Source organism: Gallus gallus, chromosome 3, assembly GCF_016699485.2.
Source record: "Gallus gallus isolate bGalGal1 chromosome 3, bGalGal1.mat.broiler.GRCg7b, whole genome shotgun sequence".
NCBI lineage: Eukaryota > Metazoa > Chordata > Aves > Galliformes > Phasianidae > Gallus > Gallus gallus.
The window spans coordinates 56853960-56873480 of record NC_052534.1 but is presented as its reverse complement, the minus strand read 5'-3'; the positions used below and the strand labels follow the sequence as shown (position 1 = coordinate 56873480).

At 37.6% G+C, this 19521-nt stretch overlaps 1 protein-coding gene across 2 annotated transcripts in view; it reads left to right on the top strand.

Annotated features, from left to right (window-relative positions):
* Nucleotides 1-19521, top strand: part of ENPP1 (ectonucleotide pyrophosphatase/phosphodiesterase 1) — a 50629-nt gene extending 31108 nt beyond the window's left edge. For both annotated transcript variants that reach the window (XM_004940218.5, XM_040697934.1), the window contains exons 13-25: nt 1122-1253; nt 2762-2793; nt 3840-3967; nt 4986-5055; nt 6641-6728; nt 8935-9110; nt 9629-9680; nt 12800-12954; nt 13629-13764; nt 14727-14807; nt 15865-15997; nt 16716-16872; nt 17717-19521. In XM_004940218.5, coding sequence (XP_004940275.3) covers nt 1122-1253; nt 2762-2793; nt 3840-3967; nt 4986-5055; nt 6641-6728; nt 8935-9110; nt 9629-9680; nt 12800-12954; nt 13629-13764; nt 14727-14807; nt 15865-15997; nt 16716-16872; nt 17717-17884 — 1508 coding nt within the window. In that variant the 3' untranslated portion in view covers nt 17885-19521. The remainder of the gene's footprint in view (nt 1-1121; nt 1254-2761; nt 2794-3839; nt 3968-4985; nt 5056-6640; nt 6729-8934; nt 9111-9628; nt 9681-12799; nt 12955-13628; nt 13765-14726; nt 14808-15864; nt 15998-16715; nt 16873-17716) is intronic.

The following is a 19521-nucleotide window of genomic DNA, read 5'->3' as shown; positions in this document are numbered from 1 at the left end:
CTGAAGAAGTAAAAATCAATGCCATGTATTCCTTTCAGTTATTAATTCTCTTATCCATTATTAAAAAATTGTTAATATGAAAATTGTATTTACTTCTGTAGTAGCTTTTCTATGTTTCTTTAATTATTTCTTTAGTAAGAGCTAAAAAGTTGTATCATTCACCATTCCATTTTTTCAACTTTGCCTGACAAATGAAAGTACATTTTGATGCAGCATAGGACGAACTTGCAGAACTCACTGTCACTGGGAATGATCTAAGCCAAATATATATGCAGGTTTAAAATACGCCTAACAAATAAATGGAGGATGAACCTGTCAAAAGCTATAATTCATTATAAGAGTTCAAATGCAGTATGCAGCCTTAAGTCCCTTTGAGTTAAACTGCTAAGGGACAACAGGAGAAAGATCAGTCCATAATTGATGTGCTTACACATTATTTCTCCAGACGTTGGTTGAAACACTATTAGGTAGGATGTTGGACTAAGTGAATCACAGAATCATAGAATTATAGAACGGTTTGGGTTGGGAGGGATCTTAAAGCTCATCCAGTTCCAAACCCCACTGCTATGGGCAGGGCTGCCACCTACCAGTTCAGGCTGCCCAGGGCCCCATCCAAGCTAGCCTTGAACGTCTCTAGGGATGAGGCACTCACAGCTTCTTTGGGCAGCCTGTGCTACTGTCTCACCACCCCCTGAGTAAAAACTTTCTTCCTAATATCTAATCTAAATCTCCCCTCTTGTAGTTTAAAGCCCCTTGTCCTATCAGTATTTGGTGTCATCATTGCCACTGTTCTTAGACATGTGATTTCTTTCCCTTTGAGAAAATTTGTCCACTTACTCAGTTGGAATGACTTTCTGGGCTGAAGAAATGGCCACGTATGTGTATATATATATATATATGTACGTGTGATGTTTTACACTTTCTTATGTGCAAGTGTATTGTGGTATCCTTGGATCGTGTGTCTTAGTATTGCTGACTTAAGAAAAAATAAAGGGTCTGAGATATTGCGTATATGGTTTCTACAGCTTAAGTTGTATGTCTTATGTGTCTCATTAGTAAGAATGCTCCATGTTGATATTCTCATTTTTAAATTTTTAAATGAAATATACTTCCTTGTGCAGGGATGGAAGCAGGGAGTTGCAGAAAAACAGCGTATTTGAACAGCTATCTGGACAATGTTCAAGATTTCATAATAGTACCTGGTCCTGCAGCTCGCCTTCGACCTAATAATGTTCCAGATGAGTATTTCTCTTGTATGTAGTTGTTAAACTCATTTTTATTACTTGGTTATACACTTTAGTGCTTTCTGAATACAGACTTAAGATTCGCATAATACACTGGTAAACCTGAGTGAAGGTCAGCTGGGGACAACCTGAGTAATAATGAAAGGAAAATACTGAGTGGTACACACATGCTTTTCAAGACCATTTTGCTTTGTAGGGCCAAAAGTGTGCACAAATCCTACAAATTCCTTTTCCACGTGAACAACTACAAATGCCTTTGCTATATGAAAGACATTCCTTTGAATCAGATCTCAAGATAGCCCCCTAATCCTGCATCATGTCTCACCTTATTTGGTGATTTACCAGTTTATATGTGTATAAATGTATAATATGCTTTATTTCTGACTTAAAGTAATAGTTTTATTTTTATATTTTACACATTATTTTATGAGAATTATCTCTCTTAGTTATTAAAAAATGGGTTTTCTCCTAATGGCCTGACAACAGATCAGCTGAGTAAGCCATAAAACAAGATAATCAACTTCAGTAAAAATCAATGAATATTTACAAATTTTTAACTTTACAATGCAGTCACATTGCAGAGGAACACTTGATATCTGCAGGTTTTGATTGTTTTTAATGTAGAATACGAGTGTTTCCTTCATGTTTCGTATTTCTTTCAGAGAAGACATGCTTTTTCCACATAAATTTTTCTCCAAGCTCATTAAAACTTGTATGCATCAACCCCGGTAACTTTTATTCCTGTTTATGTCATTTCTTGGTGCTATTCTAAACAACTTTAAATGTTTCCTTGGAGAATGTGGGAGTCAACTGCCTTTCCAAATTCTGTCTGGATAAACAAGTTCAGGAGGAAGAAAAGCAGAGCATCTTCTGTTATTGATATATGTACTGTTTTCCTGAAGTAACATAGCTATATTTGTAGCACTGCACGTATCTTTGCAGGAATTATTAATGGTTCCTTGCAAAGTGTAATCCTTTATGTACTTCAGTCAAGCATTGAATATCAGACTTAGGGCAGAGTAACTGTGTGAAATGTCATGTTCCTCTGTTACACAGAATGTCAAGCTAAGTGATGTAATGCCCCCTTTTGGCTTCAGTCTAAGAATCTGAATCTTGGCTAGCTTGCACTTGGCTTTTCTTGCTAAGGATGTTTGCCAGACAAGACTGCAGTCCTGATTGTTTTAGTTGTTTCTTTTTTTCCTTAGTTTTATTAGCAAGCAGGAAAATTCTAGCTTAATTAGCACAGCACTTAGCTGCCTTTTTTTTGTGAGAGCATACTTCTCTGATTATTTTTCTAATGTAGCTAATATTGTTTAAAAACGTAAAGCTGTAAGTAAGCAAGGGGGTGAACCAAAATTTCACAGAAGCAGTAGTTTAATGATTGTTTTGCTATAGATAGCTTTTGTTCTGGAAAATTTTTGAAATTGAGGTAATTAAATTACATAAGCAAGATGCTTTCATTTTACATCTGATCTTTTTTAACTTAGGTGACTAATTCTTACATATGATTCTTCCAGTTAATTATGAAGGCATTGTCAGAAACCTCACAGTAAGTATCATCTTATCTGCTGTTCTAGCTTTATTTCTACTAGGCATTTTATAGCATCAACTATTTTCTAGACTGCTGAAATAACATCTGAACTTTGAGTCAGTGACTTTCTACACGCTATAAAGTTAACAACAAAAAAGTAGTTCCATGTAGGAGAAGGTCCAAGTTTATTAGGGTATCATATGGCTGTCTCTGGTTGTACATTAACTAAGGTTTTGTTTTCATTTTTTTTTCACTAACTCTTACCTAATGCTATAATCACGTTGCTCTTCAAACTGGAGAACTTGTGCTGCTGGACCATGCTGGCTGAAGGCCACATCAGTGTGAATCTTAACTCAATTTCCTGGACAAGCATAAGATTAGCTTGCTCACACCTATTTGCTAAACAGCTTTTAGTTGGATAGTGATATCTTCTTGTCAATTTCAACTTGAATTTAACTATTCCTGATTCTATTCACATCCCTGCACCATAACCTGTCGTTAGCTTCTCAGCTGTGCAGACACCGTCAGTGTGAGCTATGCTGTTTGTATAGATGAATTCAAAGTTCTACTGTTGCAGTTGTGTTGTTTTTAACAATGAATGGATCCTAAGCTGTCAGAATAAAATGATTGTCCTGGTATGACCAATCTAAAAAATGTTTCAGTATCAGTGACTCCAATATTACAGAAGCATAGAATTATTTTACTGGATACTCTCCTACCACTTGAAAGTATCATAATGTTCATGTCTCAGTGTAATTGAATATCTCAGTATACAGTTTGGTTCTGTACAATTGTAGACTGTAAGTAAAAAATAGCGAGAGTAAATGATTTCAATAATCCCATATAAATATTCTTTTAATAACTGTTGATTGCAAAACCAGTCTGTATTTACTATTTAAGTATTTATTAATATTTATGTGCCCTGTTACTCCAAACATGATGTAGTCCCATTGTTCTTAGAAGTTATTGCAGTCCCTTTGTAAGAGAAGTGCTAAGAACTGTGCACTTAATAAAGAAAACTGTGATTGAATGTGCATTTTATATTTTAATTTTCAATATTTCAGTGCGTAGAACCAAATCAGCCTTTCAAAGCTTATATGAAACAGTTTCTGCCCAAGCGTTTCCATTATGCCAATAATGACCGGATTGAACCACTGCACTTTTATTTAAATTCCCAGTGGCAACTAGCTAGGTGAGTCCCGGTTTTCTGTGCTTGATTATATGGCAAAGATATCATTGTTTTCTCGTAGTCTTTGAATTCCAGGTGTATAGAGTTCAATGATAGCTACTGGAGCATGGAATTCTTGTTTGTCTTAGCAAAGAGATGTTGCAAAGAGAAGCCAAGCTTTTCTCTGAGTTTGTGCTCACCTGAGGAGGCTCAATTCTAATCTCACAGCTATGAATACTCTTCTGGCTGAATATGCAGGTGGTGCAAATGCTCAGTCACAGATGTTAGAAACTAAGGTCCCTGTTGTCTCATGAAAGTCTTTAGGAATTTCCAAACTGAGTCCTGATAAGCATGTGTGTAACTGCTGTTGTTGAAGCAGTCATGTGAATGAGCCATGCTGAACTTACTGAACATATTGTTATCAGTAATTACATTACGTATTCTGACCGATGAACTTAACAGTTCCCATAATAATGGCATCTGCTGTAATAATGCAGTTTTAAACACCTCTCTGATACTTGAGGGCTTTGAACACCAAAGAGTTTTTCAGCCCATGTAAGTCCTGTTGTGTAACAATGGAATGTGTACCAGTCTTGCAAATCAGGCTTGAGTTTCTGAAAATAAACACATTTCAATAACGTATGTGAAACAGACATATGTCTGAGACTTGTTTTTACTAGACTATAAGATGCCCAGCTGAACCCTCTGAATTACATAACTGTTTATTTTGTGTACTATCAAGTTCTTTTACTCAAATGCCAGTGAAGTGATAATTTCTTAGCCTGAGAAGAAATATTTTCTTCATGCATCATCTGATTTTTGACTCTTAGTGACTCTAAGACAGACTCTGAATTCCAGATGAATAATATTTGTAGAGGACACTTATCATTCTGATTCAAAAAGCATTTTTTCTAGAGCTTGAAGTCTTTCTGTTCCCTGTGGGAAACCTCAAAAATCTTTAATAAACAGCGCATCACTGAATGTATTCTAGGCTGATGAAGTTTGTAAAGTGTGAGTTATATAAATTGTGAATTTTTAATAGGAAGCCACTTGAGATTAAAAGTTGCACAGGTGGATTCCACGGCTCAGATAATCGCTTCCCAAGTATGCAGGTAAGGTTTGAAAACTTACATTAGCTTTTATTTTTAGCATCTTCTTATTTGAATGTTGTGGTTGCTGAGGTTTGAAATTTATTTATTTGTTGTTGAGATCTGGCACTATTCAATCCATGCCCCAGAGATTTGACTTCTGCTGATGAGAATATATAAATATGTAACCAATTTTTTTTGTTGTAACATTAAAAGCGGGAAAAGAGTATGTTTTCAAATCTTCAAATATAGGAATCATAAAATACAAGAGAATTCAAATTGGAAGTGGTCTCGGGAGGTCTCCTAGTCCTATCTCCAACTCAAAGCAGAGTCAGCTGTGAGATCAGACCAGATTACTCAGGATTTTGTGCAATTGAATCTTGAAAACTCTCGAGTACAGAGACTGCACAACCTCTATGGGCAACTCCTTCCACTCCCTTACTGCTCTTTTGTCCTCATGGTATAAATGGGTTTACCAATAACTAGGTTGAAACTTTCTTGTTTCAAGTTATGCTTGTTGTCCCTCTGCATCCCACCATGTAGCACTGAGGAGTGTGGCCCTTAACAGTGTCCCTTAGCCAGTCAAGTCTGGTCTCTATTCACCTACAGATTTTGGTAGCAACCATTGTAGAGTGACAGCCTGTCTTATGTGTACATCTCAGAAAAAGAACAGCCTCTTTTTTTTCCACATAGCTATGAAATCTGAGACAATTGAATTGTTTGCTAAGTGCTTTGAGGTGTGTTGAGTGCAAAGCATGCATCGCTGTTCAATATCTATGCAACGCAGATGCATGTAAGCTTTATTTAAAAAAAAAACAAACACAAAACTGAATATCTGAAGGTAAGTTTAAAAACGATCTTGTCGTAAGTTGAGCGTAAGCATTTGCTGCCCTCACCCCCTTGCTTTTCCTCCTGAAGCAAACCCCACTCTATGCTAGTGTTAACTTTGTGTGGCTGCAGAGTTAAGTAGGTCAGGGAACTGAACCAAATGAAAAAGAGCCAGGAGGAAAAAATATTAAGTGTTTTGAGCTGGCTGAGTTCCTGGATTGGGTTCACTGTTTGGCTACACAATTGCTTGTGCCAGCACAGCTCAGGAAGTGGTGCAAGAAGAATAAGCAATAAAAGTCTTAGATCTTGCAATTACTTCATCCATTTAAAGCATTACTACCAACAGATGTTTTTACAGCCTTAAATTAAAAGCTCCCAAATTGTTTACAAGGCATGCAAAGTGATAGTTATTTTGGCTCAACATTTCCGTTAAGTCATTTAAGTCATCTGAGAGAATGAAGTTCTTCAAAAGCAGAGGGAAGCAAAGAACTTCATAAATGGCTGAAGGCATCTTTTAAGGGCAGCAGCAGGACAGAATTGAGTTTCCTAGTATTCACGGACTACTTCTTGAATTTATTCCTATGTCTTTTCGAATTCCTGATTATATGCATTTTACTGGAAAAATATATTGACTTTTTTAAGAAAAGTATGCTTTTAACTTGATCCATACTGTGTTGCTAAAATACAGATAAGTGCCTGGAAAAAAAAAAATTGGAATGTGAAAATATTTTCAGTTTCGGCCTGTCTTTAAGAGAGTTTCACTTTTCTCTGTGAACCCTAGGCTATCTTTATTGGTTTTGGACCAGGATTCAAATTTCAAACTCAAGTTGATCCATTTGAAAACATTGAAGTATATAATTTAATGTGTGGTAAGTACAATTGATGGGGGTCGTCTTTGTTAAAAATATAAGATCTATTGGGTGTCATAAGTCTTTTAATAACAAACTTCTAAACGTGCTTAGAAAATCTTCAAGACTTCCTGCTGATTTTCACTAGTACCTGAGAAAGATTCAGCTTCTAAAGTACTAATTACTATTGAGGCTGTGCTACTAAGGCCACTTGTATCTGTATTTTCCACCAGTCACCGTGCACGTTCCTCTGACCTGCTCCAGAGCTGACATTTTGACTCACCAGTATTAAAACTACCTACACCACCTTCCTCCTGCCAAAAACACACCCTCCCTTTCTTTCTCCTGTTTAACTAGAGGCTTAATTCAACAATATACTTTATTCTGGCAGAGCAGAAATAATTATCATAGTATGAGAATGAAGGTATGGGTTCGGCTGCCAGGCAGCTCTATTCCAGGAAGTCTGAGTCATGCTCTGCTGCCCCATCCAGTTTTTCATACACTTGAACAATCCTTGTGTGTTCTACTATATGTATTCTTACTGATTGTTTTCCTTTATCATATTTTCAATTTTTTATTGCCCTGATTTAGATAGGTTTTCAATTTAGTTAACTGAAATTGAGATTTCTGTTTTTTGAAATTGATCAATACAATACACCTTCTTGATTCATATGATAAGCCTTCTCCCAAATTAATTGATGCCTGTCATTCAATTTATGTACTGGGGGTTTGGGTGTTTTCCTGTCCATTCTCATTGTGTAGTGTCACAGCTGTTTTTTCGTCTTTTAATGAATGGTAACTGTCTCATTAGTCTACAGTCCCATGACTTTAGAGTCTCACTCTAAGGCTAGTCATCTCTTTAGTTGCATAGCTGCAGTGGTTAGGTTCCCCATTTCTCCATGATTTTTCACTGCACCAGAGAAGGGGGATCCATTTCGGAATATCAGACACCTTGCCGCCCTCCTTTTTTTCACCCTTTCAAATACAGTGTTACTGTTACTTCCCCTGTCTCTTCTTTGTCTTCTTTCAGGGTTTCTCCAGAAATCCATCACTGTTTTTTTCTGCTGAGTTCATTTGTTCCCCTGGAAGTCTTCACCTGTTTTCCATTATCTCCTGCCTCCTTCTCTCTCTTACCAGGATCCATGCTTGCTCTAACACCTGCTTCTGTGAGAGACAATTTGTTACCAAAGGGTTTGATCCAGAAAGCACTTAACGGGAGCACTGCACATGCTTGAGATCAGTGGCAATGTTCAGGTATACCATGTTTGAACCATGTGTTTAAATTCTTCGCTGGAATAGGAAACAGGCTATTGTCAGGAAGCATGCATCTCACAACCTTGTGTGCTCTGATGTCTTCTCACGTTGTAGTTGATTTCTTTGAACCTTCTTCTAATGCTCCTCCATTCCCTTCTGTATATGCTGTGTGGGAGTCCTTACTGACATCTCACAGAAGCAAGTTCAGTGGCAGATGAGACGACTTATGTTCATTCATCGAGGTCCAGATGCCTTCCATCCTGTATAGAAGAAGTTAGAAGCCAACACCTTTACTTTTAGATAGAAAATGATGAAATGAGGCAGCTTACTAAAACTTTTCCTTGCCCAGGGCTTTAGGTACCTTCTGGACTGCAGAAAGGCATATTCTTTGAGTCAGGTCCCTAAGATTTCTCTTGGAAGTCTCTGACTGCACCTTCTTCAGAGGGCAGCTGAAGAGAGAGATACTGTTTGCATTTGTGCAGTGTGTCAGCACTTAAAGCACAAACACCAGATATGTAAAACTGATTGTCTTGTCTGAATGAAGGAATTTCACCTCATGTTTTCTGAAGTGTTCAAACTGCCAGACTTCACAGAATTGTATTATGGCTTGGGTTGGGTTGGAAGGGATCTACCCTGATCCCAGCAGGTGGCAACCCTGACCATGGCAGAAGTTTGGAACTTTAACATCCCTCCCATCCCAAGCATTCAGTGATTCTGTGGATGCATTATATGATTTTTTTGTGCTTATTCTGTACCTCCTTGCAAGCAGACTGATTCCATCCTGAGCCCTACCCAAGAATATATGTGCTTCCTTTTAAAGTGCTTACATTGTTTTTCCTTTCAGTTGTTCTGAATAGCAAGCAGTGCAGGATTATTAACTCGCTCTTGCTTGTAATCAACCATAATTGCTATCACAATACAAGCAGCAATGTATTACAGTCTGTTTTGTCCTGTTACTTGAATTCTTTCATAGACTTGCTTGATTTGAAGCCAGCCCCAAACAATGGAACCCATGGACGCCTAAATAATCTCTTAAGGAATCCCGTTTACACCCCTCACCATCCCAAAGAAACAAGCCATCCTTCTGAATGCTCTTTTGTGGGACAAAGAACCTTTCCAGTGAGCCCTGGCTGCTCCTGCAGGACAGCAGTACGTACTGAAATGGTTGAAGTCATCGAGGCGTATGTCTCTGTTGTATTCAGAATGAGACTCCAGGTTCTCTGGCATAAATATTTATCTTGTAGTTTTGCTACCTGTTTTTTTTTTGATCTGGTCTCAAAAACATGTCTTGCCTGGGGTTAGAGAGCCTGTATTTGCGTGTTCCATTTTTTGAAGTTTCCTAATGTAAAACAACATTCAGCTCTGAAGAGCATGGAAAACACTGCAGCAGCAAACTTTAATGGGAAAAGCATTTAGTTATTACTTGGCTCACTTTACTGTGTTGAAATTTCCTTTCTGTGACTATGTTGTATGCTTGGGATTGGTTTTCAAAGGTGCTTGTGGCAACAGCAGTGTGTTTCTGCACATTCTGCAGTAACTGTCTGTGAGTTTTGTACAGGGATAACTTGTAAGGCAGATGTGTTACATTTATTATTTTAAGTAGTGGAATATAAATTGCTTTGTGAAACACGTAGTAAGAAATCAATGTTTTTGCTTTATAATTATAGGGCTTGCCAGTAAGAGATTTTCATCAGCGTTTAAATCTTACTGAAACAGAAGGTAAGACCTTTAGCTTGTAGAATAGAATGATAATAAAAATGTGAGGATGATTAAAAATGTAAAATATTTGATGTCTAAACTTCCTGAACAAATATCAAGTATGTAGTTAAAAGTTCTTTGAACTACTCCTTGGGGTTATAGCTCTGTCATATATATGTAGGATTCAGACACAATCCCACTGAACCATGTGTCCTCAACTACATGTGTATCTGTGTATATATGTCTTTATGGTGCATGTTATTATCTGAAATATTTGAACTTTCCAACACTGAAGTAATGAGCACTCCGGAATGAGAAGCAAAAGTGCTGAATAGGGAACTGTGTCATAAGAAATCCCTGTAAATATTGTCGTCATGATGGCAACATACTTCTAAAGAAGCACAGAATATTTTACACAATTTGGTTATCACATGGTTTTAAGTCATTGTTTGCTCTGCTAATGCTGTATTTCAATTCTGTGGGCACACTTGTGCCACGTTTGAGCTGCAGTTTGCAAGGCCGTATATGTATTTATAACTTGTAAAACAAAACACATTAGTTAAATAATGGAAAACAAGTTGGAATCTAGCCCTTCATGCTAATACCTTAAAAAATGCAGTCCTAGCAGTTAGATTGTCAGAAAGGAAAATAAGTGGATAGAAATCCTGCCAGGTGTTTGCTCATGGAACCTTGTTTCTTAAGTAAATAATCTCCGTATTTGTTGAGAACCTGCTGTAGCTCAGTGTTAAGAACTGGATTTATGTCAGCTACAGGCAGGATCCAGTGCTTGATGCTTATTTAGGACTAATTTAAGGTTTCTATTGACTTGTGTAGTTTGTCCTGGCACAAAAAATGAAGTTCTCTTGAGCCTTTTCCATTGACAACAGGGCATCTTTTTAAAATGTGCCCCAAAGACTTCTAAAAATTACTCTTTGGTATTGCAACACGCATGAGAGCAGGGAAGTGAAATCCCGCTAGGAGGATACAGACGCATGTGCTTTCCTCATAGCATGTAAGTTGTTTCACTGAAACAAACTGTTAGTATGTAGATGGAAGCCTGAGTGCCCTGCTGGATATGGATTTGGTGACATACGCCAGGTGTGTAATACATTTTGGTCCCATTTTGTAAAAATACTAATCAAAAGTTGTAAACGTACACTTCTGAAACACTAGGGTTTTAGCTTGGATTACCAGTGAGACCTAGGTTACCGCTCATCTTAATATAAGTAATTTGATTTTAAGTCGTATGAATCCTGCACTTATTACATACATTTCTTCCATCTGTAACACCTTCTCTAACAGCCAGCCTCAATAATCCTTAAAAGTATTCAGAGTTTAGTAATTACCTCTGCATATTCTGACATTGTTTGTTATAACTTGGCAACCATATAAGAGCAGTTAACTACTGCTTCTTTACGTTTTATGGGAAAACAAAAAAACAAACAAACATAAAATGTTTGTCTTTTCCATGATGGGTAGGGAAATAAATGTCATGAGCTTGACTTCATTTTTTGTTTTAAATTTGGAATTGAATTCCTCATTTAAAACAATTGCCTTGAAGTTGAAGATTTGTGGATGGCAGTAACCTACTTAATGGTAAATACACCTGAAGCTTTGGTCCCTTTCTTTGTAATTCCACACATTTAACAATTGAAAACATTTGCACATTCAGTACTGAAGTAATATTTTTTATTATTTTGAGTTGTTTTCATGATGTGCTAGTTTTTCTTAGTTTTTATTTTACACTAGAGAACTAGAAACTTGAAAATACTATTTTTTTGGATGTTTCTAGCCTAAATAAATAAATATTCAATGTTTTGATGAAATTAATGTTTATCTTCAAAAATTCTGAACCTTTTTGCTGACATTTTTGGACTGCAGCAGGTGAATGCAGGAGCATGTGTTTCTTATGATTCTGTTCTGCTACATTTTTTTTTCACTTTAGTATTTTAAGAATCTTAAGAAAAATATACTGTAAAGTATTTCTGTTGCTAACTCGGCTTTTCTCTTCAGCTTCTTTTTAATGACTTTCCCCTCTTTTGATCCCACATACATTCTTTCTGTTACAGTTTTAAAGGAAAGTCTTCACTCCTCTGTTGGATGAGGTGGTTGGTGAATGGACATAAACAGGCATTGCCCTAGGCAAGGATCTGCCAGAAACCCTGTGCAATATCTTAGAGATACTTCTTTTTTTGTATGCAAACATTGTAGAGAAGCATGGTCTGAGAGAGGGGGGGAAAAAGGGCTTTATGAGCAATCACAGTCATTATAAAGTCATAGAATCCTTAGAGTTGGAAGGGACCTTTTTAAGGTCATCTGGTCCAACTCCCCTGAAATGAACAGGGATACCTGCAGCTAGATGAGGTTGCTCAGAGCCCCGTCCAGCCTGACGCTGGGTGTCTCTGGGGACAGGGCATCCACCATCTCTCTGAGCAACCTGTTCCAGTGCCTCAATTCTCTTATTCTAAAAAAACTTCTTCCTTATGTCCAATTTAAATCTCCCCTCCTTTAGTTTGAAACCATTTCCCCTTTTCTTATCCCAACAGACCGTGCTAAAGAGTTTTTCCCCTTCTTTCCTGTAGCTCCCTTTTAGTCCTCATGCATCTGAAAATCTAACCATTAATTCATGGTATCGTTCATTTAAAGGACAATGAAATGTAGAGCCACAAATGTCATTTCTCCAAATAGCTTTGTGGTTTATACTAAAACAGCCCCTTCAGCAGATTTGAAATCACCACAATTGGTTTATTTCCCAGCTAAATGTTAAGTAAAAGCAGATCCCACATTGTGTATTTATATAAAAGCACAAAGTCAACTATGACTAAAATTTACGTTTTATATCCATCTACTATTTTAAAATGTCAAAATGTGTTGTTTTAAATACACTGTAAAACTGAACATTGTATATTTGAGTTCTGGATGCTGGCATTTTTCTTTATACTGGGGTTGACAGTTAATTTGTTGCCTTATCATAGAAACTATACCTTTGGTGCAAGGATAGAATTTTTCTTTTTTTGTTCCATTACTATGATTTCTCTACTTAGCAAGTAGAAATTAGGGCAATTTTATGTGTATAAAAAGAGAAAGATTCTCAACAACAATTATCAATTGAAATGTAACAAGCATTATTTCTACTCCAGTTAAGAAGATAGAGACACTCGCTTTGCCCTATGGACGGCCCAGGGTTCTGCAGAAGAAACATAATTACTGCCTCCTTTACCATTACCGCTATGTAAATGGGTACAGTAAGGACTACAAGATGTCTCTGTGGAGTGCGTACACTGTTAACAAAAATGTAAGTATCTGAAGAAATGTTAGAAGCAGCCTTGAAAGATAAAAAGTTTGAATCACGGCTATTCCCAAACACTTTCAGAATGAGAGTTGGCTTTGACTCCTTCCTTTTCCTTGGCATGAGCTTTTGCCTCTAGAGAGAACAGATCCACCAGGAAGTGAGGAGACCATTGCTATAGGTACTGAGAGAGCCTATGAATCTGCACTGACTCCACTGCTTTATCTGGCAGACTGCTATATCTAAGAATCCTTCCCTCAGAAGATCAAGGTTTGCTTTATCCGGAGTTTCTTGAGAGGTCGGTGGCTCAAAGGCACCAGTTACTGTAACAGGTGGCCCATCGGAGAGAGATGGCTGCCTCTGACTCTTAGCCTGAGTGTATGCGTTCACACCAGATCAAGTTATCTTTTGTAGGGACCTCCCAGTTTTCCTTTGGAAGGGGAGGTTATCCTTAACTGAAATTCTGCAGTTCTGCTCCTTTTATTTACAAAATACATGCAGCAAATGGAAGGGCTTGTTTTTCATTGGCAAAATAGGGACAGCATTTGAATCTTAAACCTTTTTGCACCACTGAAAGCAAGCATGGGTAAATATTTAGATTTCTGCAGTCCCCCACACTGAACAAAATATTACAAGTGAGCTATTCAATTTTCTAGTGACACTTTCTTCTTGTTCAACAGGACAACTGGATTTCTACTACAGAAGATATTTCCAGCTGTTTACACAAGGATGTTCGTATCCCTTCTAATCATAACCAGACGTGTTCATTTTACAACAATCACCCTCGTCTAACTTATGGATTCCTTTCTCCTCCAAGTAAGTACATTGCTTTCATTGTACAGCACATGTGATTTAAGTAGTTTGTAATGCAGTAGCTATCTTGTTTTATAGATACTGCTGATTGAGAGCTTGAAGCAGTAGTTGCTGAATTAGTGCAGTTCTTTTTAGCATATGAGAAAGGAAAACATTGCACATGCATCAGCAGTTGTTGAGTAGTCCAAGGTCATTTAGTTTTTCCTGAAAGCTTTTCAACTTGTCTGGTTTCTAATGTGGCATCTCATAGAAGAAACTGGAAGAAGTGTGTAAACCTTGAGTCAAGTCTGGCAAACTAATAAACTGCAAATTCATTTTGCATGACCTCCATTAGTTGGAACTGCACAAAGGAAAATTGAAATGTTTGTCGGTAAATGTAAAAATGCCTTGATTTAAGTTTATTTTATGTTTGAAATTTACCATTGTGTGCCATACATGACTTTTGGTAAAGGGACTCAGTATTTGATGTAAAGAGTGCAACTCTGTTTCTCAAAACCTATTTTAAAATATAGTTAGCTTTTTACAAATGGTTAGATTGCATGTAAACCGGTGCTGGTTTGATTTGGAAGCATTTTACATTGGTTTTACTGCATAAAGTATTGAGTTGAAGGTTATTTTAACATCCACGCAGAGCTTAGTTTGCAAAGCTCAAAGAGAACTATTCCTATGCTTAATTTCTGCAGACAGAACAAGTTGGTCTGACACTCAGGAAGTGAATTTTATTCCCTTCCCCACTGTTCAAAAGTCTGTTCTGATATTTCAAAATATTAAAATAATGTGGACACTGTATGCCTTCCAAGTGCAATTACTGTTGCTGCTGATAATCTTATTTTATTTTGGACCTGATCAGCATATACTGAAGTTAGTATTTACACATCAACTTTGAAAAGTGAGTTTAGGTCAGCTGCACCTTAACATCGTAACATTGATCTTTAATCTTGTATTTTTGTGCTTTTTGGTTTTAGATTTTATGACAGATGCAAAGAAATCTCATTATGATTCCTTGCTCACCAGCAACATTGTGCCAATGTATCCTGCATTTAAAGGTATTTTCTTTGTATGTGTATTTAAGTGTAAGACTACAGCCTTTTTGCTTACTTCCAAACACCACAAACAATCTCAATTTAGCTGTGCCTGTGAAATAAGACCTGAACTTCTTACATCGGTGAAAACTTCTTGAAGGAGGTCTATGACCCTTATGAAAAAGGCCCAGCATTGTAAGCTTATGATTAGCTTATGACTAATTACACATTGGTGTAGTATAGATGTCTCCATTTTATGACTGACATTTTAATTTGCATTTCCCTACCTACCTAGCCAAGGTTTTATATACTATCTTCTAGATAACCCGAATGCCAGTTATGTGAGAGTGAGTTATATTAATTTGTGTTTTAGGAATGTCTCTCAAAGTCAGATGAGTTTCCAGGCAGAAATTTAGTCTCAGACACTGAGAAGATGGGAAAATAATCAGATCTGTAATAGAAAAGATACGGGCTTTCCTGGGTTTGAGGAGAGATGGAGAGAACATGAGATTGAGCATGAGATGGTTGGCTGAGGGAGGTTAAGCACGTTCTTAATGAAAAGAAATGTGGTGCTTCCTCTGGACAAAACAAACAAAAAAAAACAGCAGTCAATTCCTCTTAAAGGGAGTTAAAATTAAAGATGTGAGAAGAGGCTTCAGGTACAAATAAATGGAAAACGTGCATGAAATGGAGGTGTGGGTGTACATGCTAGCCATTCTACCCTTGATAACGAGGCAAGATACAGTCATGGTTTTCTCTCGCCTTCCCTTTTTAGCTTCTTCATAGCTTGGTTTCCATGAAAGAAACCCAAGGCCACAAGGGAGCAGCATCACTATTGTTCAGTCAGGTTTGCGGTTAGCGTGACTGTGAAAACAGAATGCCAGGAGATATTGCAGTGCACGCTGCTGCTCAGGTAGATTAAAACTATGAACACCTGTATTTTCTTAGCATAGTATATTATGTATAGTATATTACTTTCCTAGCTTCCCATGCCTGTCAGTACTCTACTGAAAACTGCACAGTTTTATTAACAAATCCTACCTTGGAGATGATGTATCCCACTTCCATTACTGTATTCTAGTGTTATGGAGCTACTTCCATCAGTCCCTGCTGCCTGAGTATGCTGCAGACAGAAATGGTGTCAATGTAGTAAGTGGTCCTGTGTTTGATTACGACTCTGATGGGATCTATGATACCCCAGAAAAGGTGAAAAGGTGAGCTGCTTTCTCATTGTAATCCTTTGCTTCTTTCCCCCATTAGTGGTCACAAAGTACTTATGATCCTTGTCAGCAAGGAAAGCATCTTGCTGAGACTGATCCTTGGCAGGTCACACCAGTTCAGAGAGAAGCAGTCAAATGGACCTAAACATACTGAGCTGTGTAAAGCTCAGAAGCAAACAAAAAGCAGAAGAGAGAATGTGTAGTAGAAGTGTGTCATCCTGAAAGGAAGTAAGAGAAGCATGTGGAGAAACATCCACTGCCTGAAAACTTACAACACTGCCTCTAGAACTGGATGAAGCAGGGGCTTACCCATGGTATTGTGGCTTATATTAATGAGTCTGTGTATCTGGCAGTGTTCTACTACTGAGTTGTCAGTGCAAGTGTACTATTTACTCCCACGTAGCAAAATCAGTTCAAAACAACAGATAGGTGATGAATTCCTGCACCTTTTAAAGTCAGTTCTTTGTTAGCAAAGAACTCACCATTTTAGGCCTACAAGCTAAATTTGATACACAAAATATTAATCTGAAATATGCTGCCAACTTTGATTACAGATGTATTTTCCCTCCAAAGCCAAGCTTTCTTCAGACTAAATACGTGGGTTGCTAAATAAATAAATAAATAAGTGTACCACAATACAGCTGATTATTGCCATTTGTTCTTTGTACAGGTATTAACTTACTGATTTACAGAAATATCTTCTGCTTTTCAGACACCCTGGTAACTCAGAAGTTCCCATTCCTACTCACTTCTTCATTGTGCTGACTACTTGTAAAAATACTTCTGAAACTCCTTTGAAGTGTGAAGGATCTCTTGATGCCTTATCTTTCATTGTACCTCACAGAGAAGACAACAGTGAAAGCTGTGCAGTAAGTAGTCTTCTCAGTATCCATAAAGCCAGGCTTGAGCTCATTCTGCTTGAGTATCAGCTAATTAAAGCCTGTAAAAACTCTACAGTCTGTCACAATCATCTTGAGAGAGAAGATAATATTTTTGTACACAGAATTACATTCAAATGTATATATGTTCTTAAATGGGAAAAGTTTCCTGTTCAAAGACTAAAACCTGTAGGTAGCTGGGTAGAATCAGAGTATGTTGAGAGAATCAGTGTGATGCATACATAGTTTTCTATAGCAGCAATATCCAGTCATATCATTTGAGAAAGGTGAAGAATGTCTAGGAGAAGATAAGTCATCCACAAAAGAGGTTCAATGTTAGATCAAGTGTATACCCTAAAGGAGAAGACACAGATATTCTTGAAGAGGATTGATTGCTTCTAGTTCAAGTACCTTGGCATTATGGTGGGAAGGTACATAGCTACGTTCCTTATAAACCAGAACAAAGCATGTGAAGTGCACTATCCTACAGAGAGGATGTACACAAGTAACGGCCCACTTAAAAGCAAAGCTCCCAGCAGTAGCTTTATCATAGACATGCTGAATAGATGTTGGACCTCACCTGTCACTCCTCATTATCACCAGCTTCCACTGATGCAGCTGCAGGTTCTGTACACTTGAGGAAGTAACAGCAAGTACTAAATTTGCACAAGCTTATAATTATTCGTAGAATCCAGTGCTTTCTATTTGTTTGCCATCAGTTACTGCTTTCTGTCTGTCATCATAAAACATGAAAATACCTTTTACTAATTGATTAAATGTATATCAGAAAAAAGTACATTTCACAAACTCTTCTTTTCCTCCTTTTTCCTATTAGGATGGGAGGTCTGAGTCACTGTGGGTTGAAGAGAGAATGAAGTTTCACATAGCTCGGGTCAGAGATATAGAATTACTTACAGGACTCAGCTTCTATCAAGACAGAAAACAGCCAATATCTGACATTTTGCAGTTAAAAACGTACTTACCAACTTTTGAAACGGTCTGATTTTTCCTATGGAATATTTTTGTCCATTTTACGACAGATTTGTAAATAGAATTTTTAATTGATGAAAAAACTTTTAAATAAGCTGGAACATTTATTGAGAACTCTTGACCAAAATGCCAGTGGGGAGAAAAGTGGGAGCCGTATTTGTATCTCAGGGACTCCTGATGGACTATGTATATAACACAGGGTGGCAGCTCCTGTTGTTCACCCTTGAATATAGTAGAACCATGAGCATTATTAAATGCTGTCAATATTTGATCATCGCAGTCTGAGACAAAAACTAAACTAGCTTTTACATGCACTGGAGAGGGAGAGTTTTATAAAGCACAAGTTATGATCCATGTGGTCAGTATTCTAATTAGAAATTAGTAATTCCTATGTAATTCAGTAATTAGTTGTAAGAAATAAGTACATTCTTGACCACTGGAATACAAAAAGCAGCACATTTCCTGGACGCATGAGTTACGTTCTGAGTTTCGGGTCTCTTGTAATAATGCAGCATTGTGATACGAGAACCTATATTGAGGTAAGCAATAAGACTTGTATATGAAACTTACCCAGCAAGGAATAAACTCTTGGCTAACGGAGTTCTGTTTGCAAGTGTATGCTGGTGCGTTGCTGCCCTCTGGTGTCTCCAATACGAATAAGAGTTTGATGCATATTCTGCATGTTTTGCATGCATCCTCAGAGTGAGCAGGAGCAATTGTCACACCCTGAAATTCATGAAGATCTGAGTTCTCAGAAGTAACTTACTTCAAATTAAACTTGTATTTATGCCTTCTTAGATTTGGTGCATCATTTAGTCTGTCGTGGTTTTGAAATCCACCCCTCCCCTCCGCCCTTCCCCCCCCCCTCCAAGGTAATTTCACACAAAGATTGTTGCCAGAATGGTAAAATGAGTCCTTCCCATCACTACAAGTCAGTGCCCACAGGCTGCTCGTTGGCAACAAAGAGCCACACCCTCAGTACATTTTTAGCTGTCTCCTTATTGCTACATCATCCAAATTCCAGCTCATATAAGTTACCTGTCTTGAATGCAGACACTGCCAGATGAAAATCCAGCGGAAGCATATAATGAGCTTTCTTGGAAGCTGACCACGCAAACAGCTGCTACAGGCACTCAGGAGTGTAGTAACTCCCTCCTTTCCTGGTACCCATGCTATCACCTTCGTAATTCTTCCACTCTCTCTGAAGCCGATGAGCCAAGTTTGGCTCTGCTGTGTATTAAGTTTGGAATAGTCAATTATACATCATGTTTGTCTCATTTTAAAAGAAAATACATCACGCACAAGTCTGTTAGAAGACTGAAGACCCTGCGACAGATCAGAGAGGCATTTTACCTTATGGCTTGGTCAGGGCAAGTTCGTGGCTGGATTCAAAGCCTGCTGAAGTCAACAGAAGCTTTTCCATCAGCTTCAATTTGAGCAGGCTGACATCCTGGGACCATTTTTTGATTTAATTAAATGTATTTCTTTGATCTTCTGTTATAAGCATGTTTTTTTTTTCCTAAGTAGTTTCACTGTGTGAAATTTAAATGTGTTGTAGCAACCTCACATTACAACATGACTGTGACAGCATTATTCAGTGTAACATCTTTGTAACATTGCACCTGTGACCAATAAAAACATCAGATGATG